This window comes from Telmatherina bonti (genome assembly GCF_933228915.1).
Source record: "Telmatherina bonti genome assembly, chromosome: 13".
Classification (NCBI taxonomy): domain Eukaryota; kingdom Metazoa; phylum Chordata; class Actinopteri; order Atheriniformes; family Telmatherinidae; genus Telmatherina; species Telmatherina bonti.
The window spans coordinates 26,492,751-26,517,440 of NC_136611.1; the positions used below are offsets into that span (position 1 = coordinate 26,492,751).

The 24,690-nt window shown below is 38.7% G+C and overlaps 1 protein-coding gene across 4 annotated transcripts; it reads right to left on the reverse strand.

Annotated features, from left to right (window-relative positions):
* Nucleotides 1-16,376: 16,376 nt before the first annotated feature.
* Nucleotides 16,377-22,192, reverse strand: asb6 (ankyrin repeat and SOCS box containing 6). 4 transcript variants are annotated; one of them, XM_079251581.1, is made up of 8 exons: nucleotides 22,081-22,192; nucleotides 21,557-21,695; nucleotides 21,073-21,245; nucleotides 19,975-19,986; nucleotides 19,454-19,560; nucleotides 19,236-19,344; nucleotides 19,055-19,141; nucleotides 16,377-17,551 (listed from the first exon to the last, which is right to left on the reverse strand). In XM_079251581.1, exons 2-8 carry the CDS (start codon nucleotides 21,664-21,666, stop codon nucleotides 16,836-16,838), a joined length of 1,314 nt encoding a protein of 437 aa, XP_079107707.1. In that variant the 5' UTR covers nucleotides 21,667-21,695; nucleotides 22,081-22,192; the 3' UTR covers nucleotides 16,377-16,835. The 4 variants fall into 4 exon arrangements, with proteins under 4 accessions (XP_079107707.1, XP_079107706.1, XP_079107709.1 ...); XM_079251580.1 differs by having other exon boundaries at nucleotides 21,073-21,248; XM_079251583.1 differs by lacking the exon at nucleotides 19,975-19,986.
* Between the last annotated feature and the right edge of the window lie 2,498 nt (nucleotides 22,193-24,690).

Consider the following 24,690-nt stretch of genomic DNA (forward strand, 5'->3'; position numbering starts at 1 on the left):
GATGTAAGATGCAATTAAAAATAATTCACATGGTTCAATTGTGACACATTTTCTTAAACTTTTGTTCAACAGTTTTTACTAAAGTACATAAAAGTTATGATTATACATTAATTATAGGGTTAGTTTAGAAGGTAGCCAGTTCTTACCAAGAACTGCACATGAAGTCTCACATTTAAAGTACTTCAAACTATAATTGCTTAAGAAGCTTATAGATCATATGAAAAATGCTACACAAAACGAATTGTTTAACTTCAATATGTTGTATGTGTGGGGAATCTGAGAGCCCTGGACATTGTTACATGATGCGTTCCTTCTTTCTGATGCTTTGTCAGGCCTTAGTAAAATGCAAGTTCAGTCAGTTTTACTTCATTTAGCTAAAGCTGATGAGACAGTGTCTATCTGTGCTGATTGGGAATGACATTCAAACCAGTGATGGACAAAGTAAGTAACATTGCTTATCTCATGATAATGCAATGTTTTGTTGGAAAAAATCTTCAGCCAGGAATTCAGATGGATGTGACTTTGATACTTGCCACCTGCCATCACTTTTATGCAGAGCAGTAAGACCACTGTAATGCAACAATGGTGCCTTACAGCAGTGGCCTCCCTCATTGGGACAGCAGAGGGCCCTACAAAAACTTCTTAGGAAGGGTTCAAATAAACACAACACAGAGTCTGAGGTGTTAAAATCCAACCTTCAAAATCCTCAGATACCAATCTGGTGAGATCTGATGTCATCTGTGGGAAGCAAACCCAATCCACAAAGACCCCACAACCCACAGGACCAAAGTGATCCATTGCTAATGTCCCTGTTGTACCAGACACTCCAGGGCACCCATTACAGCCTGACTGGTCAGAGCTCTGTTGGTGATTTGACAAGGAATCACAACCAGGCAGAATTTATCTGGCTGCTTCTTCTTATTGTTTTTGTCACATCGTCATGAAACTCTTGAGAGCCTGTTTACCTGTGCCTGCCACCTTCTATTTGATGTTTCAGATCATGAATTTTCCAAACTTTCTTGACATTTTCTTTGTTGATACAGACTTTTCTCAGTTTAATTTGCCAAAAGAAAAGAGCTGTGTCAAAATTTATCTGGTTCTTTTTATATGTTTTCTGTGAGTTTGATATGTTTCTATAAAATCCAGATCTTGTATTGTTTCGGTTCATGAATGATTTGTTCTTTGTGGTGAAAGCCTTTTTTTCTGCTCCTGTCAAATCTTCTCTTTATGGTAGACAATCACATAAGTAACTTCAGGAGACGGCTTCTTCATATAGAATGGGGCTGTAATTGCTTTTTTCTGCAAGCTATTGATGGAAAGCTTAACTGATTGTTATCTGTAGTGTTTTTGATTAAATTATACAATTAACATTTGGATAACTGGGACAAGTCGGACCAGGTAAGTGTATCTCCATTCCTAACCTGGAGCAGTTTACGCATTCTTTTATCTCTTCAACCAGATGCTATATTGCAAGCCGGTGATTTAATATTCAAGACAGATATCAATTTTATTCTTTCAAAGAAATGATGAGCGTGACAATAAAGTCAGTAAATAACAACAAAAGTTTTCATTTGTTTTGTAGTTTCCACATATGCTGAGAAATAACAGTTTATGTGGAAAATAACAGTTCTGCAGAAAGGTTTTTCCGAAAATGTTTCAAACCGGTTTAAAAGCTTTACTTTTAAACGAAGCCTTGAATCTGAATAGATTAAACAGGTGAATTCATTTATTTACCCTCATACATGTATGTATGTATGGTTCAGAAGAGAAACATTTAAAGTTAATATGTTTAATTAAAAACATGCTGTGATACTTCTGTTAGCCTAATGTAGATAATATGTACAGTACAAAGTACAGTTTTAGTAGTTAGTGGTTATAAAGGCAGGTAAGAGGCAAACTATTTAACCAATGGTTTGGTTGTATTATTTAACAATGCTTCTTTAGTTCGGTTTCTATCGAGAATATGTGAAAGTGAATCAGAGGTGAGATTTTATCAAGTGTTTAAGTGACTGCACAAGTACTTTGTATATTATAGAATCCAGTTTAAATAAATTTAAAAGGGTTTTATTTACAAGCCCTAATTTAGGAGGGAAGTCATCTCAGAAAACTTAGCATGCACCACTGATCTCATAGCAACATATTTTCATTTGACCAAACTATTCCCTTAGTGCAGACATTTGATGATGTCAGGTATAAAAATAAAAAATCAAATCGGTCTACGCCAATTCTTCAGTAAATTAGTCTTTTTTTAAGTAAATAACTATTAACATACTGTTGGTAATATAGATGTTAGTCATTACTATGGAGTATTTTATTGCTTTAATTCTACTGCTGTTTCTTTCTGTTATATATAAAATGTCTTTTTATCAACAGCAGGTTCATCAACAACCTTGATATCTCTAAGTAAGAATTAACACAAGCAACTATATTATAAATAAGCAAAAAACAAACATAAAACCCTAAATATTTAAAACAAAAGGAAAGTGAAAAAGGAAATGTGAAAGTACTGTTTCCAAAGCTGGACTTTATTATTGCATTACGTAACACATAAAATAAATAAATATTATTATGGATTCACCACTCTTGGCTGATAATGTCCAGATTTTGTGTAAAAAATAATTGCAGATGTAATGAAAAACTAATCTGTTAAAGGATTTTTTTTAAACAATTATAGATTGTTCTTAATACATCTTGTTATGATTACTTTCTTTTTGCTTTCGCAACAACTTTAAAGATGAACGACAACATACTGAACATACAAGCAACATACAAATATTTATTTTGAAGGATGATGGCTTCTCTTACAATAATCTTAATTTTGAATCCTGCTATATTTTCTTCAGATTGAAATATTAGATAAACGTATCACTTGTTATGTCTTTTCCAATGAAAAGTTTAAACACTCTTGATTTATGGATTGAGAAATACAGTCTAAATTTAATGTCTGGTCTGTGCATGTACTTTAAAGGGGAAGACTATAATCTTCCCTGGTCACTTACCTGACATCAATCCTATCAAACAGAAATATGTTTGGGTTCCTTAGGTAATTGTTTTATTTTATTTATTTACATATTTCACTTGAATTGCACCAATCAAACGTTCAGCAATCCTGTCCTTGCCAAATGCATATTCCTAATTTATCCCTAAATATGACTTCCATCAAATCTTCCACATGCCTATACAGTAAGAAAGTGTCCTTATGTATCTAATCTTTGACTTATATTAGAAAGTTTTGTTCAAAGATGACCCTGAAGTAAGAACTATACAGCCTTACGGGGACTTTTTACAGCACAAAACTGCAGAAAATAAACTCAAGTTAACAAAAGCTTTATGTTAAAAAAACCAAATGAACAACACATTTTACAAGAACAGTCCTCATAGCTTTTCTGGAATTTTTTTACGTTCACAGGGGCTTTGACTCAAGTACTTCCAGACTCAAGAAAACATATAGTTTCTCTTGCATTGCACTAGTGTAGCAGCACTGGCCTCTGGTGAATGTGTGTGTGTGTGTCTTCCTAACAAAAACCATTCCCATCTTGAATTTTGTAATGACATGAAATACAAATATACAATATACACATATACTGCCACTCTAAAAAGATCTGTCACTGAATCGGATGATTGAGTGAAACAAGCTCTGTGTTATGACCCTCAAAAAATAAAATGTGAATTATGTAAGATGGAACTTTAATAAGCTTGATACCTAGCTGCTAAAATCTTAACTTTTTAAACTGTTTACACATTTGTGTGGTCTTAAAACCAAAATGATGAACCACGGTAACACTGCTGATAATTGGTAATAATATGCTGATAATTAATAAATATATAGTTTTAGAGTTTGTGGAGGAGTTCAACCAGTAAAGAAAAACTACTAAACAAAGAGAATTCAATCTTTCCATAGTGCTTCCTCTTAAACCCACAGCTGAGATATGCAGCTCTGTAGAAGATGCACACAATTACTTCAGAGGCGGGGTGCTTTATTTACATATGCAATATGCATAAGCAAGGTTACTGTGAGGGTGAAATAACCGCGAGATAGAAGGAGAGAAAGAAGGAGGGGTTTGGAATGTGCGTGTGTGTGTGTGTGTGTGTGTGTGTGTGTGTGTGTGTGTGTGTGTGTGTGTGTGTGTGTGTTTGCATGTGAACGTGCTTGTGCATGTGGTGGCGATGGCGGGAGAGTGCGTGGGGTAAGGGGGGGGTAGCAGAAAATTGGTGTTATCAATATTTAACCAACCCTTCCAGCATATTTATGGCAGACAATAGAGCAGACATGCAACTGTCTCATATGAGTGGAAGTATATTTATTACGGGCTGAAATAGAGCCTGTAAATAGGATGTTCATTGATATATTCCAACCACAACTGTGTGGAATTAATGATGAGTGCAATATATGGTGCACAACTTTTAACAGTTGACTATTACCTAAATAAAGCATTAATATATTTAATGATTGCACATTGCAAATATTCATTAGTGAGGTATTTCTACATGTGGTGCACAGATGTATGTAATTCAATCAGTTTGAGGAAAAAAAAAAAAAAGTACCAAAAAAGCAATGAAAGGGAGAGAAGAAATAAAACGTCTGGAGCTTTTTTTTTTTTTTTTGCAGACCCATGGCCTCTCAGAAAATGTTTCCATGTGTTGTGTCTGAGCACACTGAGAGCAAAGAAGGAAAACATTCTCTCCTCAAAACCACATGCAACAGATTCTTTCTGAAGCCAAATAAATCAACCCTGGGCTTCAGATCATGTGACACATTTTGTGCCTTGTGTTATTCCCAACATATCCTGTTTCAATCCCCCCCACCCCCTCCTAACATCCCCAAACCCCAGCCCCTCCACCCCCGCCACACAGCACATTCAGAGTTTCCATATCCTGTGCGTAAGATCACCTGTACAGACAGAATGGCATGCTTCAATGCGACATGCTCAGGCAGGAAAACAGGAAAGGGAGTTCAAGGGTGTCCAACATGAAATACTCACAGTATTAGGGGAAACCCAGAGCTCATGGCAAAACTCCAGTTTCCGAAGACACAAGTCTCACTGGTGCATGTTTTTGCTATAGCACTGCCATCATGTGCTTTAATTTTGTCTGTGCAAAAATGTTTCTTAATATCTGTATAGTCTAAGACCATACATGGCGAATATTACAGGTTCAGGTCAAGTTAACTGGCACCAATTGCAGTACACTATCAGAGCACATCCTCTAGGGTGTGCTAGTACCAGTCAAACCGTTATTATCAGATTTTTTGTTCTTTAAAACCCCAAAGTCTGTTATCAATTAGCTAAACTAACCTAATAAACTAAACTAAACCTGTAAACTAGTTATAAATGTGTTAACTAAACAAATATCTAAAAAGAAAACAACTACACAAGTACCTAGCATAAAGACTGAAGGTAAACAAAAAAGTTGGCTCTGTCCAAGAGTGTTGTGATATGTTAAATGTGAGATTACGCTTAAGTGCAAAAGTACATCTGTGCAACTGTACTATAGGCTATTGCAGTACAGGAAACGTTGTACAATACAGAAATTATTGTCTTTATCTGTAATTTTCAAGTTAGCTGCCATACTTTCTAAATGCTTACAAGTTTTGTTAATATTCACACGATGGGATAGTCCAGGGGGATTTGGTTCAGTTGGGATCGAATTTACGAAGAAGTGTGTTCCTTCATCTGGTTTTAATTGTTGTCACACTTCACTTTACTCAAGTGAATTAAACTGGACCAGTACAGTCTTTGAAATAGCAATACAGACTTTTGATGATGACTAATTAACTGTGAAATAAAAAATATTAATTGCTGAATATAATTTTAAATTCAATACTCAATTCATGCAAAATGAAATTAAACTGCAAAATCACAACTGCACCTCAACTGTAACGAGTTCTCGACAGCCACACTTGGGTCAGGACGGGTACCTGGCAAGCTGTATGTACCAAAAAAGTTTTGGAGCATCTTTCCATGTTTTGATTGGTCATCACAAGGGGTGAGATTCAATCAAAAAATTCAATGTCTGTAAAAATGCATTTAATTGCATTTTAAGTCAAAACAGTATAAAAAGATATAAAATGTAGATACACGTTTCATTTTCAGTCTGGCCATGGAGCACTGAATGCAGCTCAGAGATTGATGTTACTCATAGACTGTACATGAAAAGATGGAAGGAACCTCGATGTCATCAAACGTAGGCTACTATATGGAAACCCAGTGAAAAGTTCCTACCCTGGCTGTCTTGGCAGCATGAGGTGTCTCGTCACTCCAGGAAAATACAAAAATGGACAAAAGTGGAACTGAGAGAGGGCTGTGAGCGTGAAAGTGGATGAAATCTGAGCTACCTCTAGCTAAGAGCTAACTGAGCTAACCTGGAGCTAACAGGAGCTAGCTGGCTAACGAAGGTAGACAGGCTAAAAGCCTGTGGCTACACATGTACTTTGGGTACCTTACAATTTTTGGCTCTTCCGTATAGGCTTCTTTTTTAGCCACTGGAGGTTGCTGTTTTGTGTAGCTGCTGTGTGAGGACCGAGGCTCTAGTAAATGCTTTTGGATGGGGGAGGACCCAATTGGGACACTGGTTGCTCATTGAGAAGAGTAAACTATAGACCATTCTCAGGGACATCACATTCTTTGTTAAGCCGCCATGTTGGGTGACAGAAAACTACCTGCCATTATGGAGTGACAAACCGGTTCAACACTTATGTGGTCAGGTCAAATGTGCTCGTTGTTGCTCAGAACCTGCATAATTTTCCAAAGTCCTGGTTTTACAAACCTCCAAAACTGTCATCTTTCTGTGACATTGCTACCTGATTCAGCTTGTAAACAAAATTTACAATTACCTAGGCTGGTTCTCAGGGGGAGAATTTAAAAGCTTGCAAGTTGTTAGAGTTTTACAAATATATCACGGCAGGATGGATATCAGAGGACGAGCTGTGGAGATAGAAAGTATCTTTTTTTCCCAGGCTGTAAACATATTTACTTCTGCTTGACCTTTTTAACATGGGAGTCTATGGTAATTGAGTCCCCTTTGGAGACAGCCCCTAGTGGATGTGCGGTGAACTGCAATTTTTGGTCCTTCTGCACATGTTTCACTTTTAACCACAAGAGGCTGCCGCTTGGTCAAAAATATTACATTAATTACAAAAGAATTAACAAGTTACTTTTCAGAAACCTACAGGTAGCGTAACAATGTAAGGCTCAGTGCATCTTTATATATACAGTCTGTTATTAACACACTGAGGTCCTATTCTTAGTCATCTTGGTTTGTTGTACCTGTGGACTGTTTAGTGTGAAGGAGATGAATCATAGATTCCAAAAATGAAAAAATAAAGGACGAAGCAGCAGGTAACATCTGGAGACACAATAGATTATTTAACTGCTTTGGCTAACCACGCTGACAGTATGGATGTCGATATAGCAAATACTTTAAGGAGACTGCTGTAGATAAGTTGAAATTTTGAAGCCTCTATCCAGATGAATGAGATTCTTAGCTTGTCTAATATTTACTCACTAGCTTACATTAGCATATACACTGGTTTGATGATGTATCTTCCTCCTTTTAGCTAATAGCATAGCTTACATTTAATGATTAAGCCAGTGTTTTTTTTTCTTTTGGTTTAGTGAATGGTTTCTATTCTGAAACCAAAGTTAAAAAAAATTCGTACTTTTGCACAACTTTGATTAGCTGTTTTATTAAAACAATCCATTTAACCAGCAAAAATGTGCAAGTGGTAACTGTCTGCTTCATGTTTTTCTGTTTGACTCACATCCACCTCAAATGTCCTATATCTCTTTGAGATTCCTCGAAAAGAGAGTTCTGCCAGCATGCTGTGTTGAGATCTGTCACGTCTTTGAGAACAAAATGAAGTCTACATATAATGTGGAATTGCATTCTGGATGAGCTAGTCAAGCAAATAGTATCTCTAGTTTAGGGAAGATGTAATGCGATTGATCATCTATTTTACCTGGATTTCTTATTGCTTCTCATCCTTGCAAAGCCCGTTGTGGGAAATTAGCTGCTTCCCTGACCATAACTATTCTGGATCGTTGAGTGGAACCCGCAGCAGGTGATCAATCAGAATCATGCAGATGTCTTTTTTACACCCATGTCACTTGTTTTGCCCACTCTTGCTAACACTGGACTGGTTTTCTTGTTCCTGAGTTGTCTTTTAACTTCTAAAACTGGCCCATAAATCTGTGACACAAAATTTTAATGGAGCTACCGTGGGGTTTCGATGGGATGATGTGCATGGCTTGGAGTCCAAATTATTCTCCCTTTGCTTTCTGACTTTTTACATCATGCCTCCCTGGGCATCTTCTGTATGCTACAGAGTGCTAAAAGGCTTGTAGCTATGCAAGAAAAATAGTACTAACAGAGATTAATAAAGGCTAATCCCAAGACTAACACTTTGGAATATATTTTTAAAACAACACCAAACTAAAAAGTCAACACTTGAAGGAATACTGAAGGGCACAATCAGATGGGGAAAAAACATTCAAAGCAGGAAATGAACAAGACCGTGTGTGCTGGACATAATCACCATACGACCATGGTGACTGAACTATTTAGATGCATTTAGATCGAGATTTGAACATTACTGCCTTTTGGGAGCCATTAGCAGCAATCAGGGGTTCAAAATTAACACTTATCAATGGTTCAAGTTCATTTTGGTGGGTTTGAATAAAAACTTACCAACCAACTGGGAAGGTTATGAATGAACCAGATAATATCATGTTTTTCCTGGTATTGCTTGATGGTGTTGATTTGTTTCCGCCTCCTGTTCAAATATTCTGAAATATTACAAAATCCGAAATTCTTTTTGTTGAAGTAGATTCAACCCCAACATTTAATATTGTAAAGAATAAAAAAACAAAAAAGCATCAAGCAAATGTTTGAAGCAGATTATTTAGTTTTTGTTGTTTGGAATTTATTCAGATAAAATGTCAATAAGAGCTATTTAAAGAAACAAGTAAGATAAAATGCATTCAACTGTCCTTGTATGTCTTGTTTGTATGACCACCGCATTGCTTCCCAGAAGTAGTGAAACTGCAGAAATCACATGATTTAATGTATGCTACTGGAGTCTCATGCTGCATGTGACACTATGTTTTATGTCTAACATGTGGTGTCTATCCCCAATTTTACATATAGTCTGTGTTTGAGAACTTATTAGTGCTTCCTTTCCTTAAAATTTGGGATTCTCTAGTTATGTAAACTATAGTCTCATTTAGCTGTCTATAATGTCTAACTTTTTTCAACATGAATATTATTATTCAATCATAGAGCTCAATCCAAATGGTTGGATATGCAAAATCAAACACTGTCCTTAATTTTACACTTTAACTTTAAGATTAAACAAAATACAGAAGAACTGACAGCAAAACTTCAAATATGTCAAACCCTTTCATGTAAAGTAGAAATTACAAGATGGCATGACATGTCTATCAACTGCCAACTGGTTGTTTTACCATGTCAGTGTTTTTATCTATTATGCAACTGCATAAAAAACAGAAAAAAAGGCATTTAGGAGTGTAGTTTTTTCAAGCCTTCGCATGACCCTAAAAGTTCTTTGTGCGATGGCAGTATGAACTCCCACACCATAAGCAAAGGTCTGGCAACTTCCTTTTTGTGTAAAATTCAGTGATTAATGTAAACATTTTAAATAGATACACACTACCATTTTTTTTATATTTTGCATTTTTATTAGCAGGTTTTGGCAGGTGGGTGAGTAAGTGAGCAGATTTAGTTAACTTATTTAGTCACCTTGTTAATTGTGTTTGCTTTAAGCTAATATAATTTGCTTTTGAGTTGCCAGTTCCTGGGATGTTGCTGTGTGGAAGATGTCCAGCTTGCTATAGAAAAGAGTCCCAGCTGCTGTGGATCGTCTGAGGCCAAATTGGACTATTCTATTTTGCCATGAAGGAAGTGTAGGCTGTGTTTAGGTTTTCTATTGTTTTTGCTATGTATTATTTTTTGCTTTGTTTGGATAGTTAAGACTGTTTAAATCCTTTTACCTAATAGGTTACTATTTAGCACAGTCCTGATTAGTTAAGTTTCTGTTGTACCTTGTTTAGAATGATATTGTACTGTAATCCTTTTGTGTCAAAATGTCTGGATCCGCCAGGATATATGTGTCGCATGCATGTCAGTGTGTTTGTTGGTGTTTCAGTTTCTTATGTTAGTGCTTATGTTGTGCTTTTATTTCTTTAACGTCTTTTAATAACCCAGTGTTATCATGAAAAATTATGACTTTTGCTGCTTTTGTAAATAAGTCCAAATATACTTTTGTTCAATTTCGTCCCTCAATATCACATCTCTTTGTGATGGCTGCTGGGAAAAGCAAATATGAAGTTGGAGCCAACAGCTAGCTGTTAGCTTTTGTTTTGCGTAAATGCTTGAAACAGTAAAAAAAAAAAAAAAAAACCCAAAACAAAACAATCAAAAATCCTACACTGACAACTAGCAAAATGTTCTTACCAGCATCTTTAAAGGTCACCAACTTAATACAAACCCAATAGCAAAGAAGAGAATTGGCATACAAGTTCAGTTTATTAAGCACTCAAAACTTATAAGAAATTTTGTCATCTCTGTTTTATTTCTATTTATAGTTTTTACTTTGAAAGCACCATTGCAATCTTGTAGATCTCACCATAAGTGACACGCCATACTGATCAATCGCTCCTGTTCTCTGTGGGGTAACACAATGTTCCCCTGTGCATCTGACAGCCATCCCTAGCCCATTTACTGTCAAATGGGCTCTGCTCTCTTTGCCTGAGCTCAGATGCAGATTTATGCCAGAGCAATGCCGCTTCTTGCATATTAGATGAAAGCCTTGTTTGCATATACCCGCTCTCTCCCCCTCCCATCTCCCCCCCTTTCTCTCTCTTCCTTTTTTCTGAGGCGTCACTTTAATATGTATGCAAATGGGCTGCGCTCCACGGGCAGATATGTGTGGAGCCCTGTCCTGCAGTCAGGAGGTGTAGGAGAGATTGTGTTTGTATTTATGAGGTATGGGCCCTGCCGCTCTATGGAGAGAAATATCTGCTAGTACTGTGGTGGAAGCTCTGCAGTGCAGGCAGAATGCAGATATGCCAATAACAGAGGTCATGGTTGTCACTAATGATAAGGGGAGACAATTAGACAGTACCATAGCTGTAATGTAGCCTCCCCTTACAGCATCTTGTACACATACAAACAAACACCTAAGATGTTGTATTCCTGCTGTGGTATGAAGCAAGCTTGCTTGCTGTACTGGAATTTTCTGCATATTGCAGCAGATCTCTTCCTCAGCTTTGCCGGTACTGGCAAGGGAATCCTGAGTGATTGGTGTGTGTAAAGACCAATCTATTGATTCTGTGCATCCCTCAAGGGGGGTGAGGATCACTGTCAGGAGCTGAGACAGAGAAGACAAGGTCAGGTCACCCAACAAGAGAGGCACCCCTAACCCATTTTATCAGTCTAAAGCTTCCCAGACAGGCCTCAAAAGAAAGTGATCAATAATGTCTCAGGGACAGTAGGAACATAAATTATATGAAGAGTAAACTTCATGGTATCATGTAGATCCCGTGGAAGAAGTTTCACATAAAAGGAATTCATTTCAGTGTGAGTATCATGAAATTGCTGCAAAAATCTGAATGGAAATAACAATGAATGCCTTATATTATGTTCAAAACAATAATATCCTGGCTTGGTGCCAATCAGCAATGTTCTAAGGCAACACACACACACACACGCATACACACACAACTGTGTGCAAATCAAATGTCTGTTTCCTCTCTCTTTCCCACTCTCTCTACCAAACTCTTTTACACACACACACACATGCACACACACACACACCCTTCCTCCATCATGAATAAACCATACTGTGTCTGTGAGTCATATACCACCCCCACATCCCTCTCTAACCCACTCCCCCATTCGCTGCTGCAAGAGTAAAAACGCTAATTAACGTGATGGCTAGCTCCAGCTCCTGTCAGCAGCTTGTGGGGGCTTCTCATCCAGCCAGGCTCCACTGGTCTCTGGTTTTAGCAGCTCTCTCCCCAGCCGCCATCTCTGGAGAACCGGGGCCCCTCATTCATATTCACCCCCAGTCACAGGCACCTGGAAGCAGGCAGCACCACCTCCACCAGCACCACACTTCCCCCACAGTGTCTATCACCAGCCCCCCAATTGAGCCTACCTCCTGTCAGTTTTGGACCCCCCCCCCCCCCCCCCCCCCCCCCCCTTCCCCCATTCCTGGTAAAAACGAGCCAATAAAATCCTTCCCATAGCCCCCAACACAGAGAACTATTTCATTTTTCCAAACTAGATTAGAATACAAGCTTGAACTGAGAAACTCCATTTAGGAGATGTGGGGGCAACAAACTCCATCTAGAAGATGACACAACCCAACTGATGGGTTGAATCACCCAACGGTGGAAAGAGCGAGACAGAGAGAGAGAGAGAGAGAGAGAGAGAGAGAGAGAGAGAGAGAGAGAGAGAGAGAGCTGCATGCCTTGGTAGACTAGCTCGGTAACCATGACAACGCAGCCGGGAGAGCAAGAAACAGGAACATACAGAATCTGTTTCTGCTGAGACTTGCACATGTGGCAGAGTGCTGCTTTCCCTCCAAGAAGAAATGAAGGGGAGGTGTGCGTGTCTCTCTCTCTGTGTGTGTGTGTGTGTAGGCCTTTATGAAACATATATGCCTGCTGTCTCTCAAACTAAATTCTCTTGCCTGCTTTAGTCACTGAATGAGTCACTAAGTAGACGATATTGTGGTAAAAAAAAAAAAGAAAAAAAAGAAAGAAAAGAAAAGAAATGAAACAGGCAACCCAGCATTAATGGAAGGCTTTTGTCTTTTTGAACACATAGAAGAAGAGGCGGCTTGGGGAGAGTCTAAAGCTAAAGAGATAAAACGTAAAATATACGGGCAAAAAGGAGCATTTTCTCCCTTAACAGCCGTTGTTTTCGCCGATTTTCCTTCTGTGTGCCTCTCTGCCGCTCCCCTTCTGCCTGTCTTTCTCTTTGCTCTTGCTCCCTCTTTCTACAGGCTCTGTCTAACCTCCCCCTCCCCTTTCCTCAAGGGAATAAAGGTCGTAACGCAAATGATTACTCAAACCCGAGTTGCCATAGAAACGCAGTCATGTGACTAGGGAAGGCATGCATAGACCACAACAAAGAGGTGGATCAGGAACCAGCTCTGGAAAGAGCTGTAGCTCGCCTTACTGGTGCCTCAGTGTATTTCACTCAAACTCAGCCTTTTAAAAATAGGCGAGCCGCATGAAACGCGAGGGGGTAAAAGCAGAGAAAACGGCACTGAGAAGAGCTGGAAGCTGGGACTAGAGGCTGCAATTTATCTAAACTGTAACACTGCAGTATGCCATATATTCTGCCATTCACTAGCATACCAAGGGTGTGTCCTATTCATCATGTCCTTCTTGGAGGCAGAGCTCAGGCGCCAGTTGTCTGGAATTTCTGTGAAATGGCGTCAGTTGTAGGAACACAGAGGGTGGTGGACTTGTGAGTGTCTAAAATGGGACTAAGGAATGGAAATGTAACTTTCTGGTTTACAGTACTTTTCTAGTAGTTTCTCTAACAAAATAAAAAAGCACTTTTAAGGCTTACAGAAATTACCCACATGTAGTGAGAGAGATTTGATGAGGAAAATGTGACGACCCTTTCAGTCTTATCACAGAACATTGAGCTTTTAATGAAAGTGTAACGACCAGGGGAGAAGAAGTCTGTATTTGTCAGGCCAAAGCAGGAACCAACACCTGGAGCAGAATGAGAAGGTGGCCTGCCCCAACAGGATTCAGTTATCCTGGATCCAATCCACCCCCACTGAGATTAGTCTGTGCTCTGGCTGAACCCAGCGACCTGCGACCATCTCTCACAAACCAGCCGACACCCCTCCAGAAGGCACACACATCCCTACACCCCATCAAAGCTTTCAAGTGTCTGATCCAAACAATAATCTTGTTGGAGATAAAACATGCAGGGTCTAACATTAGTGCAGAAGATGTTGATATCCACACTCATCTCAGTGTTAACAGTCATTAATTTTGGTGCGCCCCATCAACACAAGGACGGGGTGCATTTTTCTCTGGTGAAGTCACCACATCTGCAGCCATGAATGCTGTGTTTCTAAGCTTATTTCTCCTTCTTTTTTCTCTCTTGTATCTAAACCCAGGCTTGCCTCCACACCCATAAATCCATAGAGTACATAGATGTATGAGCAAATGCATATAAACAAACAATCTGGAGGGGCGTGAGCATGCAGTGTGACCCCTTCACTGACGGCTGGCCGTTTCCCTCCAAAGTCCACCTCAGCTCCCATGGGGTTTCAGGCAGCAGCTGAGTGTTCAGTGATGTCTGCAATTATCCCGTGTCTAGACAATGTCTAGTGAAAGACAAGGAGATGCACACTCTCCGCAGACTGCGCTCTGAGGGAGAAAAGGCCCGGAACAGACCACAATGCCTTTCAGTTGGTGACGTAGTTGTTAATGAAAAGGTTAAGGCTAGACTAGGAACTCAGCCAAAACCCACAGACGGAACAGAAAAGAAAAATACCCCCAAACAAACCAAAACTGTACTCATAAATAATATTAATGAACTATAAAATAGTGTTGTATATGTCATGGTTTTATTCACTCACTCACTTAAATTAAAGTTATGCTTAATTTAAAACTTTTTTCTTGTGTCAAATATCTAGTTTGATGTGTCATGTGACTTTGAGAGATCTTTTTTTTCTTAAAACACGTATCTACTTCCCAGATTATGTATTTGTCTTTCTTAAAACTGTGAAGTGAAAGAAAAAAATCAGGAATTATTAAATAATAGCATGGCATAAGGACCCAGTAAGTAGAAAGACCAGATTTTAAATAAAAGTAAGGCGACATGATTAGATAACTTAAGGTTTGTTTGTTTGTTGTTTTTGTTTCTCATTTTTAAAATATATATATATGTATATATTTTTTTAGAAAAACAAACTTTAAAAACATAAAAGTTGAAGGTTTTAGATATAGAACTTTCTAGATCTTAACATCTTGTTTTAGTATACTACATCTCATCAGTGAGAAAGTACTGTCTAAGCAAGTAAAGAAATGAAAAAAAACAAAGCAAAAACAAGCTGAGTCCTGAAGCAGCGCTTCAAAGTTAGAACGGGTTGTGGTGGGAGAAAAGGCAATGAGAGAATGAGCAGGTGTGGTGGGAAAGACCCATGGGCTTCAGGGAGAGACTAGATCAATAACTAATTTCAGTGCAGAGCTTCACTCGCACTGTTTTCCAATAAACACTGGATGGAGAGTACTGGCTTAGCCCTCCCCCCACTATCTCAGTTCCATCACCATCTACAAGCAGGGATTGGAGTCTATGAAAGAAGCTTGTTTTTGTCAGTGTTGTGCACATTTGCTGGGTTGGGATTATGTTCCTGCAGCTTGTGTATGGCATATATCTAATCCAGTGTTGCTATTTCCGTGTGTCTTCCATAAGCACTCCCTCCTAACCATCCACACATCTCGCTGCTGTATCTTTAATGTTTTTTTTTCCTCCTCTGTTCTGCCTCCTGCAACCCCCTCCCACCATTCCTCATTTAACCAGGGCCAGTGTTGAGGTTTTGTCAAGAGTATGCAGGCATATTCAGACGGACAGGAGAGTGAAGCGTGTGTCATGCAGCTCGGCTGCTGCTGCTGCTGCTGCTGAGGCTCTTCTCCTCAGAGGCTGTGACCTAGATAACCAAGAGGAGCTGGAGCGCCTGCAAGCCTTGGAGCCACTCCAGCTTCAGCAATGTCAGGAAGGGGTTAGTTGTGTAACACAATGTCCTATTTAGTTTGCTCATCTCACACACACACATATAATCATGCACATGAATGTAAAAACATGTGTATTTCATGATTCTCCATACCATTACTGAATACTTTGTCAATGTGCAGTTTTTCCTTTTACTGAAGCAGTAATGAACAGATAAACAGAGTGAAATAGGAGTGAAATGCAACGCCTACATATATCCGTATTTCTACATAAGCATTAAGAACGCTTGGTGAAACTTTCTACTCCAGCAGCCTCTACAGCCACATTATGTGTGAGCTTCAAAAGGCAGTGTGCTTGCTGTGCTGTAGCATTTATATCCTGCGTCTTTAACTCTGCTGAGGTTTGGTGTTTGAGCACAACCACGAGGTAAATGCATGGCATCAGTTTTACAGGTAGCCAGTGACTGTGGCACCTTTATTTAGCACTGCACTGCCACTGCCTGGACAATTATACGCAGCAACATGTTGACAAACAAAAAAATAATATCCACCTCTTTGGAGACAAACACCATATAATCTCCACAGAGATACCAAGCTAACAACACAGTGTTGGTGAAACACACAGTTTTTATTATTTCTCCTTTACTTTACACAAAAAGATCAACAGATTCCACATTACACCAACATCACATAGAGGCGATAAATAATAGATGGGCCCCACTCAGCTGGATCAACTTTAATGGGCTGAATAGTGAATAACTAAATCTTTGACCCTCTCTTGTGAGCTGCTTTTGATCAAGAGCAACACTGCCATCTGGTGGCTTTTATAGATCACTGCAACTCCTATATGCAGTCCAATGGGTCACAATTACATCCAAACAAAGACTATTTTGTCAGACACCAAACACTGCTTTGTACAAAGAGAATTTTGCATCCTAAAGTAAACAAATACACGTTTGTCTGTAGATTTGGCACAGACAATAAGTAAAGAACAAAGGCCACCTCGGTAAGTTAGACGTTTAGCTTATTTTACAGATTTACATAAATCCCTACAAGCTAATTCTTTCACTTTAGATTATTACTAGCACAGAAACTATTCGGTGGTTAATGTTACTGCTGGCTCTGCTGGGGTTTGAAGCAACTCCAGCCCGGCTTTGGGGTGTATGTGTTCTCAGGAAGAAGAAAGTCTTTTAGTCTGTCTGGCAAGGGCAGCGCTTTAACTCTGTCTTGCAGTGGCCAGGGCTGGAGGTAGCCCCTTATGAATGCTCTGCAAAGGCAATGCAGAGGTGGTGGGCTTGCTTTTCGTTCTACTACACGCTTGTGCAGGTCTACAAGATCCTGGGCATAAGGGTGAGAGTCCTGATCGGGAAGCTCCAGCCTGGGAGGGAGAGGTAGCATGGGGACGTCTACCCTAGCCAAGTCCAGCAACACCTCAGCCTGCTCCAATAGCTCAGTACCATGACTTTGATCGGAGCATTGCTGCAGGGCTGTTTGGAGCCTATGGAAAAGGAGCCTGTAACCCGACCAACAGGAATCACCGTGAAAGGAACAAACCAAAGAAGCTCCACTGTGGATTAAGAGCACAGCCAGTGGGAAGAGCAGGTCGAAGTGCTCCAGGCTTGTCTGCGTCAGGGAGGGCTCTCCATCCTCATTCAGGCAGCAGCTGGGATCCACGCCATGAGCCAGCAGTAGCTGTGTGGTTTTCAAACAGAAGTTTCCAATCTCAGCAGCATCCTCCATGCTGGCTTCCAGAGCCTCCTTAACCAGAAACACCACTGAGGACTGAACAGTTTCTCCATCGACAGTTGCAGCATTAATGTCAGCGCCTATAGAAAAGAAAGCACCACTTAACAACGCATCTGAGACCGGACGCCGCATACAATACAGCATGTCTTCACCATTACAAACTTCTTCATGGACAATATTTAGAATCAACTCCTGACTGCTTTCACATTTAAAATGTTATTGTTTTGTTTGTCGTTTTGTTTATTATATAAACTTCATCTGAAAGAATAATAATAAAAATAATAATAAAAAACTGAAGCAAGTAAACACCCTGATGACAAAGACAGATGAGAAAACTATAATAAAATGTTAGTTAAAAAAACTCCCCACAGTGTATAAAGGATCACAGCAACACTGAGCTGCTTGTAATTTCTACAAAAATAAAAAAAAAGAGAGAAAAACAACATGTTGAGATTTTATCTCCAGGATGTGATTAACTTTTTCCCGTAAAACGCAAGACACGCAACTGTGGAAAAAAATTTATCATAGTCCAACAAATTTTTATGTCAAAGAAACTAATACTAGAGATCTAATCTAATTTTATCCCTCTTTAACTGTTGGAAAAGTTTCGGACTGTCAGAAATAGGACAGTAATCCAGAAAAAAACCTTGTCCTCCTGTCTGATCAAGAAACCTTCATCATCACAGCTGAATTAAAAAAATAAGAAAAGAAATGCTGCTCTTTGATTACCCACCATTGTGTCATATGGTACTGGATCAACATCCTTTTCCCCCAGTTTTCTACGGCATGGAACTAATACTATTGTATGTTCTTTTGGTTTTACCTTGCCATGACTGGGTATTCAAGGCTGATACCATATGGTTAAGTTCAATAACTGCACAGCACTGATTGGTCAGATAGGCAACACCTGCGGGTGTAAACTACTGCTGTATCATCTGCAAGTTTTTTTTCCTGAACTTATTGATTATGTAGCGTGGTGATGAACACTACAGCCTCACAACAAGAAGGTTGCTGGTTTGAGCCCCGGCTGGATCTTTCTCCAGGTACTCAGATTTCCTCCCAAAGTCCTCAGACATACATGTTAATTGGTCACGCTAAGTTCTCCCAAAGAGGGAGTGTGAGCGTGAATGGTTGGTTGGTTGTCTGTCTGTGCTGGTGCTGTGACGGACTGGTCGGACGATGTACCCTGATTCTAATCTGCTAATGTTCCCCGTGACCCTGACATGGAATAATCGCGACAGAAAATGGATGGATGGAGGCTATTTAAGATCGCTGCTTCTGGATTAATGCCAGCTAGCACTATGTACTCCCCCTGTCTGAGCAACGGAAGTTGCTTTGGATAAAAGTTTCTGCTGAATCCGTGTATTATTAAAAAAAAAAACCCACAAACACGGTAATGTTGTGTCTTGTCTGTGTCCCTGCGACTTCACAAACATCGAGAAAGAGATGATGCTACCTACAGTGAGACCGACAGCATTTTACTTCTGGAAATTGATGAGGATTTTATATCATCATGACCCTCATCGGTTTTACTTCCTGCCTGCGGGACACAAAGGAATAGAAGGGCATTTTGGCATGAATACCTCTCTCAAGTAGAAGCTGGATGTTCTCTGTGTTGTGCACGGTCAGTCCATCGCTGCTTGCTAACGCATGGAGCAAAGGAGATTTCCCTTTTGAGAAAAGAACAAAGCAGTTACCTTGAAGAATAACTGAATGAGCCTATGAATGGATATGTTTCAGTGAAGAGACCATGTGTAATCTGACCATGTTTGTCCCTCGCATTCACATCAGCACCTAGATCCAACAAAGTGAGCAGACAGGGCAGCCTCTCTGACTCCTCACTGGCGAGGTCTAAAGGACTGCTCTCATGGATCTACAAAGAATACAATTTATTATATTTACGCTTAATGATAAAAAAAAAAAAAAAAAAAAAAATCTAGGACTGAAACCAGACACAAAATCATTGATCCTTTTATGCTCACCCTGTCCCTCTTTTCAATGTCTGCTCCGTGCCCAACTAGCAGTTTCACCATGTTTGGCCTGTTCCTCAGCACAGCTATATGTAGTGGGTTGTAGTATGACACTGGGTCTTGAAAATGGAAACAAACATCCACATTAATCTAAAATCATCTTTATAAGATAGCATTTTAAGAAATCTTCATTTACTACCGTTATGCATATCCTGGTAAGCTACACAAGCTACTGATCATAATGACATCTAAGACCCCTTGTAGCTCTGAATCACTGCATGAGAATGAATCAAAATATACTGACGACATACAAATACAGAAAGACTAAGAAAAACTAGAGAATATGAGCAAGAGAAGTGTTGCATTAGACATGCACTATAATGACCGTTAACCAAATCAGCACTGGGGTTTGTTGGAAAGCTTGTGGTCTATTTTTAAACTTGAAAGGAAAAAAGGCAAATACTAGAAAAAAAAATAGTAAGATTGGACCATTTTTGCACGCTATGTGGAAGCATTTGTCAGTGCTAACTTACTTGGGAGGGACACTAAAGAAATGTGAAAGATGAATGAAGCAGCCTGTGCAAGAATCTACTAATTATGTCCCAGAGGAAACATGTCTAAATCCACCAGAGGTCACCACAACAGAGTTTAGCTGAGTCTTGACAGGTTTCATCTGAGCAGCAGCACGCACAGTACATCACAATTCACTATATTTTACAATAGAGACTAATTCTCTGAAGTATATGTCAACTTGCTCACCGTGCATATGCAGCTACTTGGCTAATAACAGATTGTTTCAGAGTGCAATCTGTCATTAAATGTTTATTACCCAGGTACCACCAGACATTAAAATGATGGAATAAGTGGAAATCTTAAAAACTAATAACCTTTTAGTCCCTGCACAAACAAAAACACTTTCCCATGAAAATAATTTGCTACAACTCTCAAAGTATTTGCAAAAGATTTAAGCATTTCTTTGCTTTTGAAACCAGAGTGCTGTGATGTTACCTACGTGGTGTAAATACACAAAGAGCATGAACAAACACAAACTATGTTTTACAACTACTTTCGAAAATTTGTTCTAGCCACAGCTCAACTTTAACTTAGCTTTACAACTTAATAAAAAACAATAAATGCATATTTGAAGTTAGTAGCTAAAGCTGTTCCGACACAGTGGCTTAGAATCGTGGAAAAAAACAAGCAATTCACAAACAGAAAATTTACTGTGCATATACTTAACTCTTATCTTTAACTGATTGAAAAGTTGACCAAATGTGCTTTTTTTTTTTATCATTAAGCAGGAGATACATTTTTTTTTTGTCTCACAACAGAAATATGTTTGTTCTAAATCTAAAAATACAAGCATATAAGGTTTGCAACATTATAAGGTGTGATGCCTTCACAAGCATATCTATCACTGGAATTTATTGGCTTATCGTTAAAGACCATGCTGCTGAATACTTGTACCAAAAAATAGATCAAATTTTCTGGACTTCACATAGTTTGTCAGTGCTAACTTACTTGGGAGGGACACTGGAAAAGGAAAAGAACAGGCAGTCAATTTCTTTTGTTACGAAACTTTTCGCACTGTCAAGTTAACTAAACTGTATAATTCCAAATAATAAACTCACCTTCAAAATTTATATAAGCTCCATAGCGCAGAAGTATTTTAGCTGCATACACAGGTCCCTGCTCTGCCACTTTAAACAAGGCATAGCTGATACCTTCCAGGAACACTTCTGACTGGGACTCTCGCTCCAGTAGCTCCACTAAAGCACCACACAGACTGGTCTCATCCTCAGGACTTCTGACAAGAAACGCCACAAATGTTTCAATCAATCCCTATGAAATGTCCCTGACATTCGGGCTGTTGTGACAACACAAAGGGAGAACTATAAACTGAGGTTGGATGTAGTATTAATATTAAAGGAAAGTAATACTACTGGAGTTGGTTTCTTCTTTTTTTTTTTAAAAGTATAATACAACTTTATTTTGGTCAGCTGTCAGTTTATTGTCACTTTGCCCAGTTTCAGTCTTGTTGTTAAAGCAATTTGGCAAAGCCCAACTTACTTCAGGAACTACAATCAGAGAAGACTGATCCAGATTCAGGTGTACCTGTTTTCTTGACAGCCTCCTCCTTCTTCCAGTCCAACAAGACCTATGATAACATTTACCAGCGGCTGATATTCATAAATGATCCGTCGAAATCCATGGAGGAAAGGCATGGCTCCTCCGTTTTTAACGATACTCTTTACTGAAAAGAAGAAATGGACAGAAGATCCACAGTAATACAAAAGATGTCATCTCATGGGACTCATATGTTATCTTCTGAATGCAGCTGTTTTTTTGTTTTGTTTTTTTTAAAAGAATAGGCACTACATAACAATAACTTTGTAACAAATACTTTATAAAAGTTATACCATCTTAAATGTTATACTTTTCTGCACATACAAAAATTGTTCTACCTGATTTGTAGCACCATTTGTCTGAATGATTTACGAGATCTAAAAGTTACTTTTAAAGAAAGGGAGGGAAGCTTTTTCAGGGACACACATTGCTACGCTAAATGCTAGCCTCACCGAGCTACAGTTTTTACCATTGTACGTGCTAACGTTATCGATACAAATAAGTGAACTTACTTAACAAATAGAAGAAAGTCGTACAATATCTGACTATACACTAATAACAGTCTAATTTTCCAAACAGGAAGTTTCTTTTGCTTCCCTTACGCCCACATCAGTCCGACGCTAGTTTCAATCCCAAATCAACCACAATTCTGACAAAGGTTCCTCTTCGCGGTATGCCAAAATGTACTCGGGATTCAACAAAGATTTTAAAATAACTTTTAAACAGTTTGAAAATAATCATTCTGTACCCACATACAGGTTCCAGTTCAGGATCGCTCGTTTCGGGGTGGGAACAAGTGAGTTAGAGCAGTTGTTATCAGACGAGAGACGGGGTACACCCTGGGTACACCTTGGAAAAGCCGTCAGTCCATCAAAGCGTCAAGACAACATAGAAACAAACGAGATAAACAAAAACTCACTCCTATAATAACCAATAAACCAAACAATCTAGCTTTTGAATGATGGGATGTAGAAGGGGTAGTGACAGAAAGTGATGGTCTGCTAGAAACTGCCGTTCGGCCGCGGGAGCGCGCACAGCTTGTTAAAGCTGCATTCAGCTTCGTTGTTCCTCTAGTTATGTCCATGATTACATGGAAGGTATAAAACTAAGTGCTTCAACGCATTTAATAACAGTTGCAGACGGAAAGGTTTTTTTCACGTTCATGCTTCCGTTTTACTGTTTTAGCTATGGTTACATTGCCTAATGCTTGTGAATGTTTAGAATTATAGTACAATTCTATTTATGTATATTAGCGATTTAACTAAAGTCTCCTTTCAAATGGCCATGTCATGACTGTAGACCGACTACACACTGTCATAAATAATGAAGGATTAAACTATTTTAAATGTTCCAATATCATTAAAGATGCAGCACAATGCATACAGTAGTTTTGGACTTGAACACTATTTGACTCTTTAAATCGTTTAATTTTATTCAACAATTATTTTCAGTACATTAGGTCCACAATTTCTTACCACCCTCTACAAAGCACTTAATGGAACATTATATGCGATTTAAGCAGTTTATTGCCAACACAAAAAACTGATTGCAGCATGTTATTATCAAAATGTGGATTTATCCTTAACGTGGTCCAGTTTAACCAATAGAAATTAGTCGTAGAACTTAAAGGGCAATCTACTCTTTCTGTCTCCCACAGTACTCTCTAAGGGCACTATAAAGGCATTTACAACTGTTGGTGCCTGCTAAGAAGTGATTACAGCTTCAAGGAAATGTCTACTCTTTCTTAAAATTCCCTTATACTCACCCAGCCTTTTGGCACAATACTGGTTTACCCTGTTAAAAACTATGTAAAAAATGGGCACAACTTGTAAACTCCATGGGACCAAGCCAGGAACTGAACTGAGAATCTTGAAAGAAAAAAAAACCCCAAAAGATTTTGCATTTCATTTCTAAAAACTAAATTTGCAGCCATGTTTTCAATAGATGAGTTTAATCTTTTCATTATTTTGCCAGCAACAGCAGTCATTCTTAAACGTTTCTTCTATCCATGTGGCAAACAAGTGTACAACAGCTTTCAGATTGATAATTTTTCAATTTATTTGCAGTAATCTAATTATACTGAGACCATTTGGTTTGTCCTGCTCAGCAAACAAACCCCTGCAGTGTTGCAGTTTGGTTATGGATGGGGTCGCTATCAGAACCAATCAGGAGTGGTGAAAAAAAAGTTACAATCACATGTCATTTTTAACTTTATAAAAAAATATGTTAGCTATGTAAGTGCATTTAATACAATATATGTTGTTGCTGCTATTCTGTGTCATTTATCTAGGGTTGTAAATGTCCTGCTGAGAAAGACACATTTTCCAAAGAGCATATCTGTTGTTTTAGACTTTAAATTACCATTTGGTTGAATGAGAAACTGTAAGACACTTCAAGTGTAAGGACTGAGTTATTTCTTTATGAAAACCTTAGCTGTACAAATGGATGCAATGTTCCCACACTCAACAAAACTTAATTCAACACTCAAAAATTCAGTTTAGATGAATAAATCATTTGAAATTGCATGATGTTGTACTAAAACTGTCTTCAGGTGGCAGCATTGTCATTCAGACCGCAGTGTTGGATCTGCACTGCAGAGCTGTTATTACAGAGCAAATGCATCAGCAAGTGGCTTTATGTGTGCATGAAAGCAAACATAAACCATCGTGTAAATGTGAACATGGGTAGAATGCCAAACAAGCAGCAGAGAGAGAAACAATTAGACCTTCTCAGAACTTCTCATCTGGAGTGGAAAACAGAGTACAGTACTTTAATCAAAGTTTGATTAAATCTAATTTTGTCACTTTAAATATAATGACTGTTTTCACATCTAAGTAACCTGATCAATAAAGCATTGTTCCTTGAACGGATGGCAGTGTGTACACAATCACTCTGAAGTCTTTTTGCGCACTTCATTCACTCACAACTTTCATACTTTGTATTCATGCAGTGTATTTTAATTACCTGATCGTAGAATACCATACAAAAAGCTATGTACAAAATCTTGTGGATTTGCAATGCATTTCCTGCAATGTGAGAGATCAGCATGCATTCATTCATCCTGTGAGAAACATTTCAGTGGTGACAGAAAACTACAAATACTGTGGAGCCATATAGTAAAT

What these genes read in the sequence shown, in the direction of transcription:
- asb6 (XM_079251580.1), bottom strand. Translation starts at nt 21,666, where the DNA reads ATGCCTTTCCTCCATGGATTTCGACGGATCATTTATGAATATCAGCCG. An exon ending in ACATTGAAAAGAGGGACAGG is followed by an intron (nt 19,345 to 19,453) that starts GTGAGCATAAAA and finishes TATTCTTTGTAG; the next exon opens with ATCCATGAGAGCAGTCCTTT. An exon ending in CCAGCTTCTACTTGAGAGAG is followed by an intron (nt 17,552 to 19,054) that starts GTATTCATGCCA and finishes TCTTTTCTATAG; the next exon opens with GCGCTGACATTAATGCTGCA.